Genomic DNA, 14,374 nt, shown 5'->3' on the forward strand with positions numbered 1-14,374 from the left:
AATAACAATGACATTCCTCACAGAAATAGAAAAAAAAATCTGAAATATATATGGAACCACAAAACACCATAATAGTCAAAGCTATTCTGAGTATATAAACCAAAACTGTAGGAATCCCATTACATGGTTTTAAATTGTACTATCAAGCTATAGTAATTAAAACAGCATGACACTAGAATAAAAAGACATAAAGACAAATGGAATGAAATAGAGAACTTAGAAACAAACTCATACAGCTAAACTAATTTTCAACAAAAGTGTCAATAACATACAACAAAAAACAAGACAGTTTCAGTAATAAATAGGGCTGGGAAAACTGGCAAGCCATAGGCAGAAGAATGAAACTAGAACCCTATTTCTTGCAAAATACAAAAATCAAATTAAAATGAATTAAGGACTTAAACCTAACACCTCAAACTATCAAAATTTTACAAGAAAACACTGGGGAAACTCTTTAGGGCATTGGTTTGGACAAAAATTTCTTAAATAATTCCCCATAAGCACAGACAACCAAAGCAAACATGGACAAATGGAATTACAGCAAGTCAGAAAGCTTTTTTAAAGTGAAGGAAACAATAAACAAAGTGAAGAGAAAACCCACAGAATGGAAGAAAATATTTGTAAATTACCCATCTGAAAAGCAATTAATAGTTACATGATATGGTTAGGCTTTGTGTCCCCACCCAAATCTCATATTGAATTGTAATCCCCAGGTGTTGAAGGAGAGACCTGGTAGAAGGTGATTGGATCATGGGGTTGGTTTCCCCCAGGCTGTTCTTCTGATAATGAGTGAGTTCTCATGAGATCTGATGGTTTTATAAGGGGCTTTTCCCCCTTTGCTTCACATACATGCTCTCTCGCCTGCCATCATGGAAGAGGTGCCTGCTTCCCATCTGCCATGATTGTAAGTTTCCTGAGGCCTCCCCAGCCATGTGGAACTGTGACTCAGTTAAACCTATTTCCTTTATAAATTACCCAGTCTCGCCAGGCGCAGTGGTGCATGCCTGTAATCCCAGCACTTTGGGAGGCTGCGGCGGGTGGATCACGAGGTCAGGAGTTCAAGACCAGCCTTGCCAAGATGGTGAAACCCCGTCTCTACTAAAAATACAAAACTTAGCTGGGCATGGTGTCAGGTGCCTGTAATCCCGGCTACTCAAGAGGCTGAGGCAGAGAATTGCTTGAACCCAGGAGGTGGAGGTTGCAGTGAACCGAGATCATACCAGTGCACTCCAGCCTGGGCGACAGAGCAAGACTTCATCTGAATACATAAATAGATAAATAACCCAGTCTCAGTTTTTTTATAGCAGTGCAGAAACAGACTAAAACACTACAATATATTGAGTTCAAAACATTCTATAGAAAAAATATAATCAATTAAAGAGTGGACAAAAATTTAAATGGACATTTATGAAAAGAAGACATACAAATGGCAAATAGGCAAGTGAAAAGGTGCTCCACATTACTGATCATTATAGAAATGCAAATCAAACCCAAAATGAGATATCATTTCACCTCAGTTAAGGTGGCTTTTATCCAGAAGTCAGTCAAAAACAAATGTTGCTAATAGCCAAGATTTGGAAGAAACCTAAATGTCCATCAACAGATGACTGGATAGAGAAAATGTGGTACATATACACAATGGAGTGCTATTCAGCTATAAGAAAGAATGAGAGTCTGTCATTTGCAGTAACAGAAATGGAACTGAAAGGCTTTATGTTAAGTGAAATAAGTCAGGCACAGAAAGAAAAATGTCACATGTCCTCACTTATTTGTGGGTGCTAAAATTTGAAATAATTGATGTCATAGAGAGTATAAGGGTGTTTACCAGAGGCTGGGAAGGGCAGTGGGGGAACAGGGGGTTAGTGGGGATGTGGAATGGGTACAAAAAATTGTTAGAAAGAATGAATAAGACAGTATTTGATAGCACAACAGGGTGATTATGGTAAAAAAAATTTTAATTATATATTTTATAAAAACTAAAATAGTATAATTGGATTGTTTATAACACAAGCTATAAATGCTTGAGGGGACGGATACCCTGTTTTTTATTATGTATTACTTGTTACATGCCTGTATCAAAGTATGTCATGTACCCCTATAAATATATACACCAACTATGTACCCATAAAAATTAATTAAAAATTACAATTAAAACCAAAGGGAGGAGAGTCTAACGAGGCAGGTGTGACCCATGGCTTGAACTAGCTTTTCAGGGTAACTTTGGAATGTCCTTATCCAAGAAGGGGGGTCCATTTAGTCAATAGGGGCTTAGAAATTAATTTTTAGTTTGTAAGTGGAAAAAAGAGAATTTTTAATCCTGAGCCATAGCTCTCAGTCAGTCAGTCCCTGCAGGGAACCCTGTTCTTTACTCTGGAGATAAACACTATTTTTCTTTTCCACTGAATAACACCACATTTCAAAATGAGGGGAAACATCTTGAAACTAAGAGGTATGGCCTTATTAAATTTGATTTGGTTTCCATTGTAATTAATGTAATCACATGTGTTCTAGAGTTTGTCCTCAGTCTTCTCCTACTTTAGGCTCATGATCTGTTGAATTTGCTCAGCTCCCTGCTCAACAGCAGGAAATCAGAATTATTTAAAAGCCTCATTGTGGCTGGGAGCAGTAGCTCATGCCTGTAATCCCAGCAATTTGGGAGGCCAAGGTGGGCAGATCACTTGTTATCAGGGGTTTGAGACCAGCCTGGCCAACAGAGTGAAACCCCATTTCTACTAAAGATACAAAAATTAGCTGGGTGTGGTGATTCATGCCTGTAATCCCAGCTACTTGGGAGGCTGAGGCAGGAGAATCACTTGAACCTGGGAGGCGGAGGTTTCAGTAAGGCAAGATGGTGCACTGCACTCCAGCCTGGGCAGTAGAGCAAGACTCTGTCTCAAAATAATAATAATAAATAAAAATAAAAATCTCATTGTGTTTCAAACAAAATTTCTTTTGCATATCAACTGTGTCAACTTGCATATTAACTATAATCATTTTGTTTACTTTATATCCAATCTTGAGAAATCTTTGAGGACTAATTTCACTCTTTTCTGCCATTTTGGTAAACATACCAAATGCCACCATACAAAATGCACAAAATTCCTGAGAAATGCATTTTCTCCTTGAGGAGTAGACTTGCTGTGTTAGAGGAACTCATGGTTATCAAGCTTCTAGTTTAATAAACATGACTAGAATTCTCTATCTTAATATGAGTAGCTAGGTACTCACAAGGCATCTAGAAGGTTAATACCTATGGTCTGGAAATAGCCACATTTTTTTACTGGCCACAGATTACAATTGCAGAATATTTATGGCCATACAAGACATCTTCCACCAAGCCTGAAAAATGTATAAATGTCCTAGGAGTGCAGCATTTTTTGTTAAAGATAATATTAACGAGCTAGCTTAGGTTAACGGGTTAATGGTCACTGTTAAAACCAATAGCCCCGACTTTAGTGAGTACATCTGCACCTTCCAAGTGTAATTATAACTCTTTCTCTTTATAGTTAGAGTACAGACACTAACAAAAGACAATGCATTCCTGCTCTTGTTTTCTGAGGATGTCCAACTCTGTAATGGAGTCATTTCTAATAAACTTGCTTCTTTCACTGTGCTCTCTGACTCACCTCAAATTTTTTACTGCACAAGATCTAAGAATCCTACTTTGTGGTCTGTATCAGGAACCTCTTTTCCAGCAAAATCTTTCAGCAACACCATGAAGGGACACCAAGACAAGACCCCCACTCCAAGGAAAACAATCCACATAGAATCATTCAGCTGGCAAGTGGGCTGTCTTTTAGAGTCGCGAAGCCATTCAGGTTGGCAAGAATGATTACCCACTATTACTTAAGTGAGAGGCCCTAGGGTATAATATTAGGGTGAGAGACTCAGCCCAAAGTTAGAGACCTGGGGGTGTCATACTCAGATTAGAGGCCAAGCCCACAGGGTTAGAGGCCCTGGGGAATATTGAGAAGAATGGATTTGGCTAAACAAGATGTTTGCCACTTTCTGTTTTTGGACTGTCCACCTTGTGCTTTGTCCCTCACCTGAGTGCTCTGCATATTGTTGCCTTTCTGCCCACCGCCTCCGTTTTGCAGTAGTCTGGAGGCTGCCCCAGGAAAGAGGCCCCAAACAGTTTAGCTTTTACTTTCCTTAGTGATCCTCTGACTTTTAGCCTTGATGTCTTAGAGCTATTGCTGCTACCACTTTTCTAGTTGGCAAAGCTAATAAACTAACATTAGAACAGCACCTACAGGTTTTTGACCCCACAACAAGGGAAGGTGGTCCTAGAAGCTAAAGGGCACCAGTGGATAATAGGAGAATATTTATGAAAGTGTGAGGCCTTATTGCTAGACCGACCCTCCAGACATAACCCTTAAAGCCTGGCAAACCATAAACCCAGCTACTTACCTGTCAGAGTCCACAGGTGCTCCCAGCCTTTCTGGCATACAGGTTGTATTAGTCTGTTCTCACGCTGCTAATAAAGACATATCTGAGGCTGGGTAATTTATTAAAAAAGAGGTTTAATTGACTCACAGTTGCACGTGGTTGGAGAGGCCTCACACTCATGGCAGAAGGCAGGTGAGGAACAAAGTCACATCTCTTACATGGCAGCAGGCAAAAGAGCTTGTGTAGGGAAACTCCCCTTTATAAAACCATCAGCTGTAATCCCAGCACTTTGGGAGTCCAAGGCAGTGGATGACCTGAGGTGAGGAGATCGAGGCCAGCCTGGCCAACATGGTGAAACTCCGTCTATACTAAAAGTACAAAAATTAGACAGGCATGGTGGTGGGCACCTGTAATCCCAGCTACTCGGGAGGCTGAGACAGGAGAATCGCTTGAACCCGGGAATCAGAGGTTGCTGTGAGCCAAGATCACGATAATGCACTCCAGCCTGAGCAACAGAGCAAGACTCTGTCTCAAAAATAAATAAATAAATAAACCACCAGATCTCATGAGGCTTATTCACTGTCACGAGAACAGCATGGGAAAGACCCATCCCCCGATTCAATTACCTCCCACTGGGCCCCTCCCACGATATGTAGGAATTATGGGAGCTATAATTCAAGATAAGATTTGACTGGGGACACAGCCAAAGCATGTCACAGGTTATGAAACAAATTTATTCTAGCAGGCCAGACGTAGGAGAGATGAGCCCCTTGACCATCCCAAGGAAGAGTGGTTAACAGATGCAAGTTTTTTTATGCATCAGGAAAACAGGAGGGCTAGATATGCTATTAGTAGTCAGCACAAGAGAATCAAGGCACAAGCCTTGCTGGCCTCGACCTCAGCTCAAAAAGCTGAGTTAATTGAACTTACTAGGCCCCTGCAGTTGGAAAGGATTTAAAAGTTAACATTTACACTGATTCCAAGTCTGATTTTTTAGTGCTTCATGCTTATGCTGCAATTTGGAATGGGTGGGGACTCCTGACCCCAAAGGGCTTTTCCATACAACATCATTCAGATTTTGAGCTTGTTAGAATGCTGCTTTGCTGCCAAAAAGTGACTATAATTAATTGCAGAGGAGATCAAAAGAGAGACTGACCATGTAAAAGGAAATGCCCTTGTAGATGCCACAGCCAAGGCCCCTGCACTGAAAGGGCCAATGAAGCTTGTGGGCGTGCTGGTCAGCATACATAGAACTGGGCCGGAATACCCTGAAGAAGAACAAAAATGGTCCAGGGATTGCATTTCAGTCCAGGGCCCCTCGGGCTGAATGATGGTAATAAATTACTAATGCCAAGTACCAAACACAGGAGTATAACTCAGCACTTTCATGATTCTTTTCACCCTAGAAGGGATTCTTTGTTTCTGTTAATGTCTCATTTGTTTATAGGGGTAAATCTTTTCAAGACACTAAAACAGGTGACTTAGCCCTGTGAGCTCTGTGCCTGACATGACCCAAACGGCCAGCAATTTTCTCCTTCTCCAGTTAAACCTGTCCAAAATTGAGGAACCTATCTACATGAGAACTGGCAACTCTAATTTACCCTGAAGCCTTTCTGCAGGAGATTCAAATATTTGCTAATGCTTACTGATACCTTCACTGGTTAGATCGAGGCATTCCCCACCCCATCTGAAAAATGTTTACCAGAAGAAATAACTCCTCAGTTTGGGTAATCCAAAAGCCTGCAAAGTGACAATGGCCCATCTTTCACAGCAGGCGTAACCCAACACCTATCCTCAGCTTTAAGAATCCAATATTACCTTCACTCTGCTGGAGACCGCAGTCCTCTGGAAAGGTGAAAGGGCTAATCCTAAAGAAGACTAGCTAAATCAGAGGCCTGACTATCTCTAACACCCATAGCTTACTGCGGGTTTGAACTGCTCCAAAGTAAAACGTATAATTAAGTCCTGTTGAGTTAACATGTGGAAGGCCTTTCCTAACCACAGATCTCCTAATAGATGAAAAGACTCATCGGTTACAAAAATATGTCATCAATCTGGGACAGGTGCAAAGGCACTCTGTGAATATGGAAACAAGAGTCTTCCCCTCCCACATGGGAGGAAAAATCAGTTTCAGCTCAGCTAGGAATTTAGTCTTACTAAAGACGTGGGAGGAAGTTCTTCAGCTGAGCAGCTTTCCCCAACGTGGAAGGGACCATAGCAAGGATACCTGAGTTCTCCAACAGACGTTCAACGCCAAGGGATTCACAGGTGGGTGCACCTGTGTGGAAGTAAAGCTGTTGCTTATTCTGGGAGCCCAATCGGAGGCTGAGGGAGGTGGACGCGGGGCTATTTAAGCGTTAGCGGAGGGCGGGCTGGGTCGCTGCGCCTCTGCTCCTCCTTCTCGCGCTTCTGTTGCCGCCCTAATCCTGCCTTAGCCATGAGGGAGATTGTGCTCACGCAGATCGGGCAGTACGGGAACCAGATCGGGGCCAAGGTTGGCAGCCGGGGCTCTGAGGGCCCAGCCCGGGCCTACCGGGTGGCCGGGGAAGATGTTGGCAGTGGCGGGAGCGGTGCCCCTGCATTGCGGCCCCTGGGCTCCCTGTCGGGGACGGTGGAACTGGGCGGCTGGTGAGGCGGCTGGGGTGGACCCCAGGGACAGGGCGGCCTAGGGATGGGGGTGTGGATGAGGGTGGGGGTGGGAGAGGGGCTGGGGCGCCTCCGTGACTCAGCCCCGGCCTGTCTGGCCCCTCCTGTCTGTTGCAGTTCTGGGAGGTGATCTCTGATGAACATGCCATCGACTCCGCTGGCACCTACCATGGGGACAGCCACCTGCAGCTGGAGCGCATCAACGTGTACTACAACGAGGCCAGCGGTGAGACCCTCGTCCTTCCCCCACCGCCCTCCTGGGAACGTAGCTCTCCCCTCGCTCATGCCCTCCCTCCCCACGCAGGTAGCAGGTACGTGCCCCGCGCTGTGCTCGTGGATCTGGAGCCGGGCACCATGGACTCTGTGCGCTCGGGGCCCTTCGGGCAGGTCTTCAGGCCAGACAACTTCATTTCCGGTGAGCTGCGGGCGAGGACTGGGGTGCGGCTCCTTAGCCAGGGCAGCTCAAAATCTAGGAACACCCCAAGGTCATCCTGTGGGAACTGTGGCGCCAGGGCCCCTGAACACCCTCCTATCCGCCGAGTCGAGTCGCTCAATCTGCCTGTCCTAAACGGGCTTCGGGAGGAAGGCCCGGGTGTCTCCTCAAGGTGAGGAGCTACTGATGTCCTTGTCGGGAGCTGAGCTGGGGTCGTGGCTACTGCCTTTCCTGAGAATGGGCAGGAGCCACCTGCAGCGAGGTCTGTGAGCCCGTCTCAGGTTTGACTCCTGTCTTAATTTCTAACAGGGGAAGCTGCTGTCCTGTAACTCTGGGGGAGCGGGTTTCATTTGCTCCACCTGCAGGGCGAATGGTGCTTTCACCTCACATGTGACACTTGGCCCTTTCTGCATTATGGTGGTGACCACTGATGACCGTATACCTGGCCGTCGAGTGACTGGCTGTACTGTCTTACAGGTCAGTGTGGGGCCGGAAACAACTGGGCCAAGGGACACTACACCGAAGGCGCGGAGCTGATGGAGTCAGTGATGGACGTTGTCAGGAGGCTGAGAGCTGTGACTGCCTGCAGGGTTTCCAGCTGACCCACTCCCTGGGTGGGGGGACTGGGTCTGGGATGGGTACCCTTCTCATCAGTAAGATCCGGGAGGAGTACCCAGACAGGATCATAAACACATTGAGCATCCTGCCCTCGCCCAAGGTGTCAGACACCGTGGTGGAGCCCTACAACGCCACCCTCTCAGTCCACCAGCTCATGGAAAACATGGATGAGACCTTCTGTATAGATAACGAAGCGCTATATGACATATGTTCCAAGGCCCTAAAACTGCCCACACCCACCTATGGTGACCTGAACCACCTGGTGTCTGCTACCATGAGTGGGGTCACCATGTGCCTGCGCTTCCCGGGCCAGCTGAATGCTGACCTGCGGAAGCTGGCCGTGAACATGGTTCCGTTTCCCCGGCTGCATTTCTTCATGCCCGGCTTTGCCCCACTGACCAGCCGGGGCAGCCAGCAGTACTGGGCCTTGACTGTGGCTGAGCTCACCCAGCAGATGTTTGATGCTAAGAACATGATGGCTGCCTGTGACCCCCATCACGGCCACTACCTAACGGCGGCTGCCATTTTCAGGGGTCGCATGCCCATGAGGGAGGTGGATGAACAGATGTTCAACATTCAAGATAAGAACAGCAGCTACTTTGCTGACTGGCTCCCCAACAACGTAAAAACAGCCGTCTGTGACATCCCACCCCGGGGGCTAAAAATGTCAGCCACCTTCATTGGGAATAATACGGCCATCCAGGAACTCTTCACATGTGTCTCAGAGCAGTTTACAGCAATGTTCAGGCGCAAGGCCTTCCTCCACTGGTACACAGGCGAGGGCATGGATGAGATGGAATTCACCGAGGCCGAGAGCAACATGAACGACCTGGTGCCTGAATATCAGCAATATCAGGATGCCACGGCGGAGGAGGAGGAGGATGAGGAGTGTGCTGAGGAGGAGGTGGCCTAGAACTCTCCTTTTCTAGGTAAAGGGGGGAAGCAGTGTGGATTCTTTCCTGTGTTCTGACAGCCATGTGTCACTATGCGCTTGTTCATTTGTGTCTTCACATCTCCTGCTGCATTTTAAAGCATTTGTATAGTATGCGGTTTTGCCTAATAAAGTGTTCTCACAGCATCTGGTTTCACCTCCATCTTCCATGGGCCCTCTGGCTACTGCTGCCAGATGCACACAGTTGTCCTGCAAGGCGGAAGCTGTCTGGGCTTATCACATGCCCAGGAACAAGCATTCCAGTGGCTCCAGGAGGGCTCAGCATGGGCTGTGGACATGGCAGGCAGGCTTCACGCAAACTTGGGGATGCCCTGGGCCTTGGGCAGCGACGTGGTGGAAAACCTGTTCCTGAAGAAAAGCCTTGGCTTATCCCATGTACCAAACTTCTAGGGGACCAGCTGGCCATGTTTTGGAACTTTGTCCACCAGGGTCGCTGACCCCTTTTAATGTCCCCAAAGTCCCATCTTGGAGTAGGAATGTGGTCAGACAGCTGGCTCTGAACCAGCAATGAAGGGTGTGCAAGTTGGACCCCAGCCACTCCATCACCACGATGGCCTGGGTGTGATTGTGTGGCCTCATTCTCTTAATGAGGTGGGCATGGGATATCTGGCAGGGACTAGGCAGGAATCGAGCCCAGTGTTTGCTAACATGCACTGAACCCTATGTAGAAGGGGATTAGGTCCTGGGGGCTGCAGATGTGGTTGCTGGGCCTGTGACATGCACTGAACCCTATGTAGAACCCTATGCAGCCCCTTGAAACTTCCCAGGATGGCTGGTTTTTGGGGTTTATCACCTTATTTTTCTCCCTCTGGTTTTAGCCACTGTAGGCCAGTTTGTTCACAGTTTGTTCACCAACTTTGGCTCATTTCATTACCTTATCAGAGGTGGGAATTCTGAGGTCCCTAAGCCAGAGGCTTTCAGGGATGTGGCTCCCTCTGCCGCCCTGGCAGGGAGGGCGCAGGGGTCCCAGGTGGAGCCTCTGACCTAGAGCCTTTGGCTCTAGAGCCTGGAGCCTTACCGCAAGGCTGCCTGTGGGTTTGGCGTCGGGAAACAACCCAGCCTGGAGCCCAGGCTGCTGGTTATCTGGAGACAGCCTCCCCGTAAGATTTCTCTGAGACAAGAAACAATTATGCAAATTATCCTAATTCTGTTTGAAAGAATAGAGAGATTGATTGCAGAGACAAACCATTTAGGCAGGCAATGTAGAAGGTGTTTCCACGGCTAATCTGCCTTCAAAGGAGAGGGATTTTGTTTGTAAACTTCAGACCCAGAAAATTGATTGTTCTGTCAACTTTAGATAATTATCTGTCCTCCCTGAGGCCCTAAGCTTAGCAGAAATGTTCTTTCTCTGAATCAGTACTCAGCTTTGGATCTCTGTTGGGTTCCCTGTGGAGTGCTAAATCAGAGATTCCCCCAAAGCAGTGGATCAGGAGCCTTCCTCCAGCCACAGTGCCCATCCTGCCTGCAGAAGAATGGACAGAGGGATGGGAGGGCTGCAGAGCTGGCACTGTGTCCCTGGAGGGGCTGGTGGGGACTCACTGTTCGGGGGACAGGGGAGGCAGAGTCCACACTCAACTGCTGCGTGGAGATGGGCATGAAGGGCAGGCAGGTCTGGCCTTGGCCTTGCGGTTTGTTTCCATTAAAGACCTTCAAGACCAGAAGGGACCAATAGGGCCGGACTATGCAGGGAGAGAAGAGGTTCTAGGGAACTGAGTTCCGAAGTCTTCGTCTTCTCACTGTGCAATGGGGTTCACCTATAAAGCAGGCTGCTTGTCCTCGGGAGAGCTCATTGTGGAGAAACATCACTGGACAGAGCCCCTCCTTATCTGCATCAGACTCCTCTGGTCTCCCCGGTTGCCTTTTTCTCTGCCCCTAAGGGCACCTGTCCCTGGAGAGGCTCTCAGGACAGTATCCTGGACACACCCTGCCTGGACACCCCTTGCCTGGCACCCTTCCTCTCCACAATGTCGTCAGAGAGCTCCACCTGCCCTTCTAGCCCCCTGGTCCAGCACTGCTGGTCATGAGGTTTGGGCCCTGTGACCTGCCCAGATCCAAGCTGTGGGGAAAGTTTGCTGAGACCAGTTTGGGGAACAGAGGGGCCTTGTTGTACCATTTGTTCTGGGCACAGGGGACCTCCTGCATCGTCTATCTCCTCCATGAGATGCTAGTTTCAGGGATTCCTTGGGGACACTGGAGAGCAGGGCTGGCTCAGGCAGGGGCCTGACCATAGTCCAGACAGTGCAGACCCTACCTGAGGTGCCACACGGGCCCTCATCAGTCTTCTCTTCACACAATGGAGTCACTCCTGTGCCTCCCCTGTCTGCACTCCATTGAGCCGGGAAAGGCCTGCAGTAGCCAATGCCCACATTTGAGTTTCAAATGTGAATATACCCAGGGATTGCAATTTACCAAAAGATGAAGGAAAAGGCCTCTCCCAGTACTTGGTCAACATTATTCTGTGGTATTTTTCAGATGAAATTAGCATTTAAGCCAGTATACTTTTAGTAAAGCAGATTATGCTCCATAATGTGGGTGGGTCTCATCCAATCAGTTGAAGGCCTTAAAGGAAGAAATACTGACCTCCCAGGGGAAGAGGGAATTCTGCCCCTGGACTCAAGCCACTCTTCCTTGGATTCTAGCCTCTGTAATTACACGAGACAATTCTGGACATCTCCTCCTCTCTTTTCTGTTTCTCTGGAAAACCCTGACTAATGCAATTCTTGTTAAGCTGCTTTTAAGAAGTGTGAAGAAAATATTAAAAAGATGTAACTAAGAATTTTGAGTGGACGATCTAATTATTTCACACTGGCTGAGATCTCCCTGATGTTGACATTGCAATGACACTGTGCACTTCTTGGGGTAAGAAAAAGTGCAGTCTCAGTATCCCTCCCACTAAATAGGAAGGCAAATTGCCATTTCCCGAAAAGTCCAGAATAGTAAGTAGGTTGACGAGTAACTCTTGAAGTTACATAAGACAAATCAGTTGCAACAGAGGATCATAAACCCCTCGTGTACGGAAGGAAAACAAGTTTGTCAATGTGCAAACTGTAAGTCTAAGTTCCTACTTCTGTAAAAAGTAGAGTTTCCTCTTCAAAGACTTTCCTTCCCATCTCATTAGAAATAAATAGTAACTTCTCTTAGAAGCAAAATTTATTCAAAGACCTGTGCTAACATTCTTAAATATCTGCTAGCCCTAATAAAGAAATCAATGTACTTTATGTTCTTAGCTCCCACAATTTAGCCTAAATATTTGCCCTGGCATGCTTATACTAGTCCAAGCAAGCTTTAGGTCATTGCCTGTTCCTCTTCTTTATTCGAAGGTGTTTTTACTTTTTTCAGCATTCCACAAGTTACTTCCTCCTTCCTTTGTTCTCCTCTGCCTTTTCCTCTCTAAAAAAGTTCTAAGTTGCTAGCCAATCGGAACAAATACAGAATGTGAGGTCCCGTTCCAGCCGCTGGAAACTGGACACAGCAGTAGGGTGGATGCGTCAGGTTATAAATGACCCTGTCTCCTTTGCTCAGTATACTCTTGTGGCAAAACTGCTGGTGAGTGTACCCTTTCTGCAGAAATTAAAAAAAAAATAAAAATGGCCTTGCTGAGGAAATTAAATTTACATTCAAGTGCTATTTCTTTACCGCACTGGGAACAAGCATGTCAAACAATTTCAACCCTGCTGGACCTCATCAAGTGAGGGCCGGGATGGAAAAGCGGCCGTGCCGAGGTGCCCCGGAAGCAGCCTCCGGAGTGTGCGTCAGAGTTTCTGGCCATTTCAGCTAAGACTTTTCTTCTGACAGACTAGAAGTGAAAAAAAGAATTATTTACTTTGTTGGGAAATGTGACAAAAGGTTAAAATTCTACTAGTTCATAAAATATTTGAAGCTAACTTTGTTTTTATAAATAAAATTGTATTTACAATTTAAGTTTTAGTTCTCATCCTTGCTGTTATAAAAGTTATTCTAAGTTATGTCAGTCTTTGAGGGTAAATGTAGAGTATTTAAAATAGCCTATATTTGGAAAACTGAACAGTGTTTGTTGTCATGATTTTACTTTGTTCTTGACCACATTGGTCCCAGAGAAAGTCAAGGTCTTCACCCACGGATTCAAGATTCTTGTGGCAGCTGCTGAATTCTTTTCCAACAATGCTTGGGCCTCATCAGCGTCATGTTTGTGCACTACCCCAGCCCCAACCACAGACATGGGCAGGAGGAACAGAGCTCTACTGTGTAGCGTCACTGCCAGTAAGAGTCTGGCTCTCCCATGAAGCATTACTCTTCCTCTGCATGTATCTTAGAATTTCAAAAGCCATTTGGCCTCCATTTCTTTAGATTGTGGATAAGATCCATAAACTTGTACTGGGGTCACTGTTCCTCCAGCCTCTTTAGCACGTATCTGCAGTCTCATTTCCAGGCTGTTTCCTCTATGGGCCACTGCCTGCAGAATTCCCAGATGAATCCATTGCCCATTCCCTGTAGCCACATCTCCAAATCCACAGCCGTTCTCAGCAGCTGCCTGTACACTCACATCCCAGAGGTCAAGTTGCCACAGCTGGTGTGTGTTTCCAGCCACTAGGCAACCCCAGGTCTTCATCTGAGCACCCAGGGCCAGAAGTCTCACCCTGTCCCCCATACCATCCCTTCCCAGCCAGCCACAGTTTCCTTCCTTCTGTTGCTCACACAGTGCTCTCAGCCCCAGATGCCCTTCCTGACATTTCCTCCCAAGGAAACCCAAGTCCTCCGTCAGGGTCCACCCAAATGTCCACACTCTCTGGTAGCCTGCCCAGCCCCAGAGGCTCCCTTGAGCTCCCTTCCCCCATTAGAGCCTACAGAGGCAGTGCTGCCCAGCAGACATCTCGGCTGGGAGTCAAACAGAGCAAGGCTATTTTGGTCCCTCTCTCCACTCTATGTGACCCTGAAATGTGCCCTGGCCTTAGGAAACATTCAGCTACATCAGAGAACGTGAGTATGCATGTGGTTTGTATAACACAGGCAAGACATGGTTTTTAGATACGTTCAGAATAGATAGTTACAGAGAACAGGTATGTTACATGTGGGAAGGAAGAGACACAAGGGCCAAGAGATACTTAATATGCATGAGGCTCCTGGGCACTAAATGTTCAATTCACAATGTGCCTTTATACAAGAGACACCTAAACATGCAGAACCATGGGGCCTTCGTTCACCACCATTCCTGGTGCCCATTCTGGTCGCATGCGTCCTCTGCCCAAGAAACACGTAGAACCCATGGCAGTGCGACAGCTGCTTCTTGGCAACTCCACCATGATCAGGCACACTTGTCCCATGTCTGTCCCATTGAGCTGGTGTGTGTCATAAGCCCT

At 46.8% G+C, this 14,374-nt stretch overlaps 1 protein-coding gene and 1 long non-coding RNA gene across 2 annotated transcripts in view; both read left to right on the forward strand.

The window, feature by feature from the left end:
• LOC129393262 (tubulin beta-8 chain-like) overlaps positions 1 to 12,959 on the forward strand; it is a 60,806-nt gene extending 47,847 nt beyond the window's left edge. The window contains 4 exon segments of the mRNA XM_055093546.2: positions 7,153 to 7,261; positions 7,340 to 7,450; positions 7,946 to 8,026; positions 8,029 to 12,959. Coding sequence (XP_054949521.1) covers positions 7,153 to 7,261; positions 7,340 to 7,450; positions 7,946 to 8,026; positions 8,029 to 8,999 — 1,272 coding nt within the window. The 3' untranslated portion in view covers positions 9,000 to 12,959.
• The window catches only part of LOC129393271 (uncharacterized), a 146,325-nt gene that overhangs the window by 77,622 nt on the left and 54,329 nt on the right, over positions 1 to 14,374 (forward strand). The gene's annotated exons all lie outside the window — the stretch shown is intronic.

This window comes from Pan paniscus, chromosome 8 (genome assembly GCF_029289425.2).
Source record: "Pan paniscus chromosome 8, NHGRI_mPanPan1-v2.0_pri, whole genome shotgun sequence".
In the NCBI taxonomy this organism is placed as follows: Eukaryota; Metazoa; Chordata; class Mammalia; order Primates; family Hominidae; genus Pan; species Pan paniscus.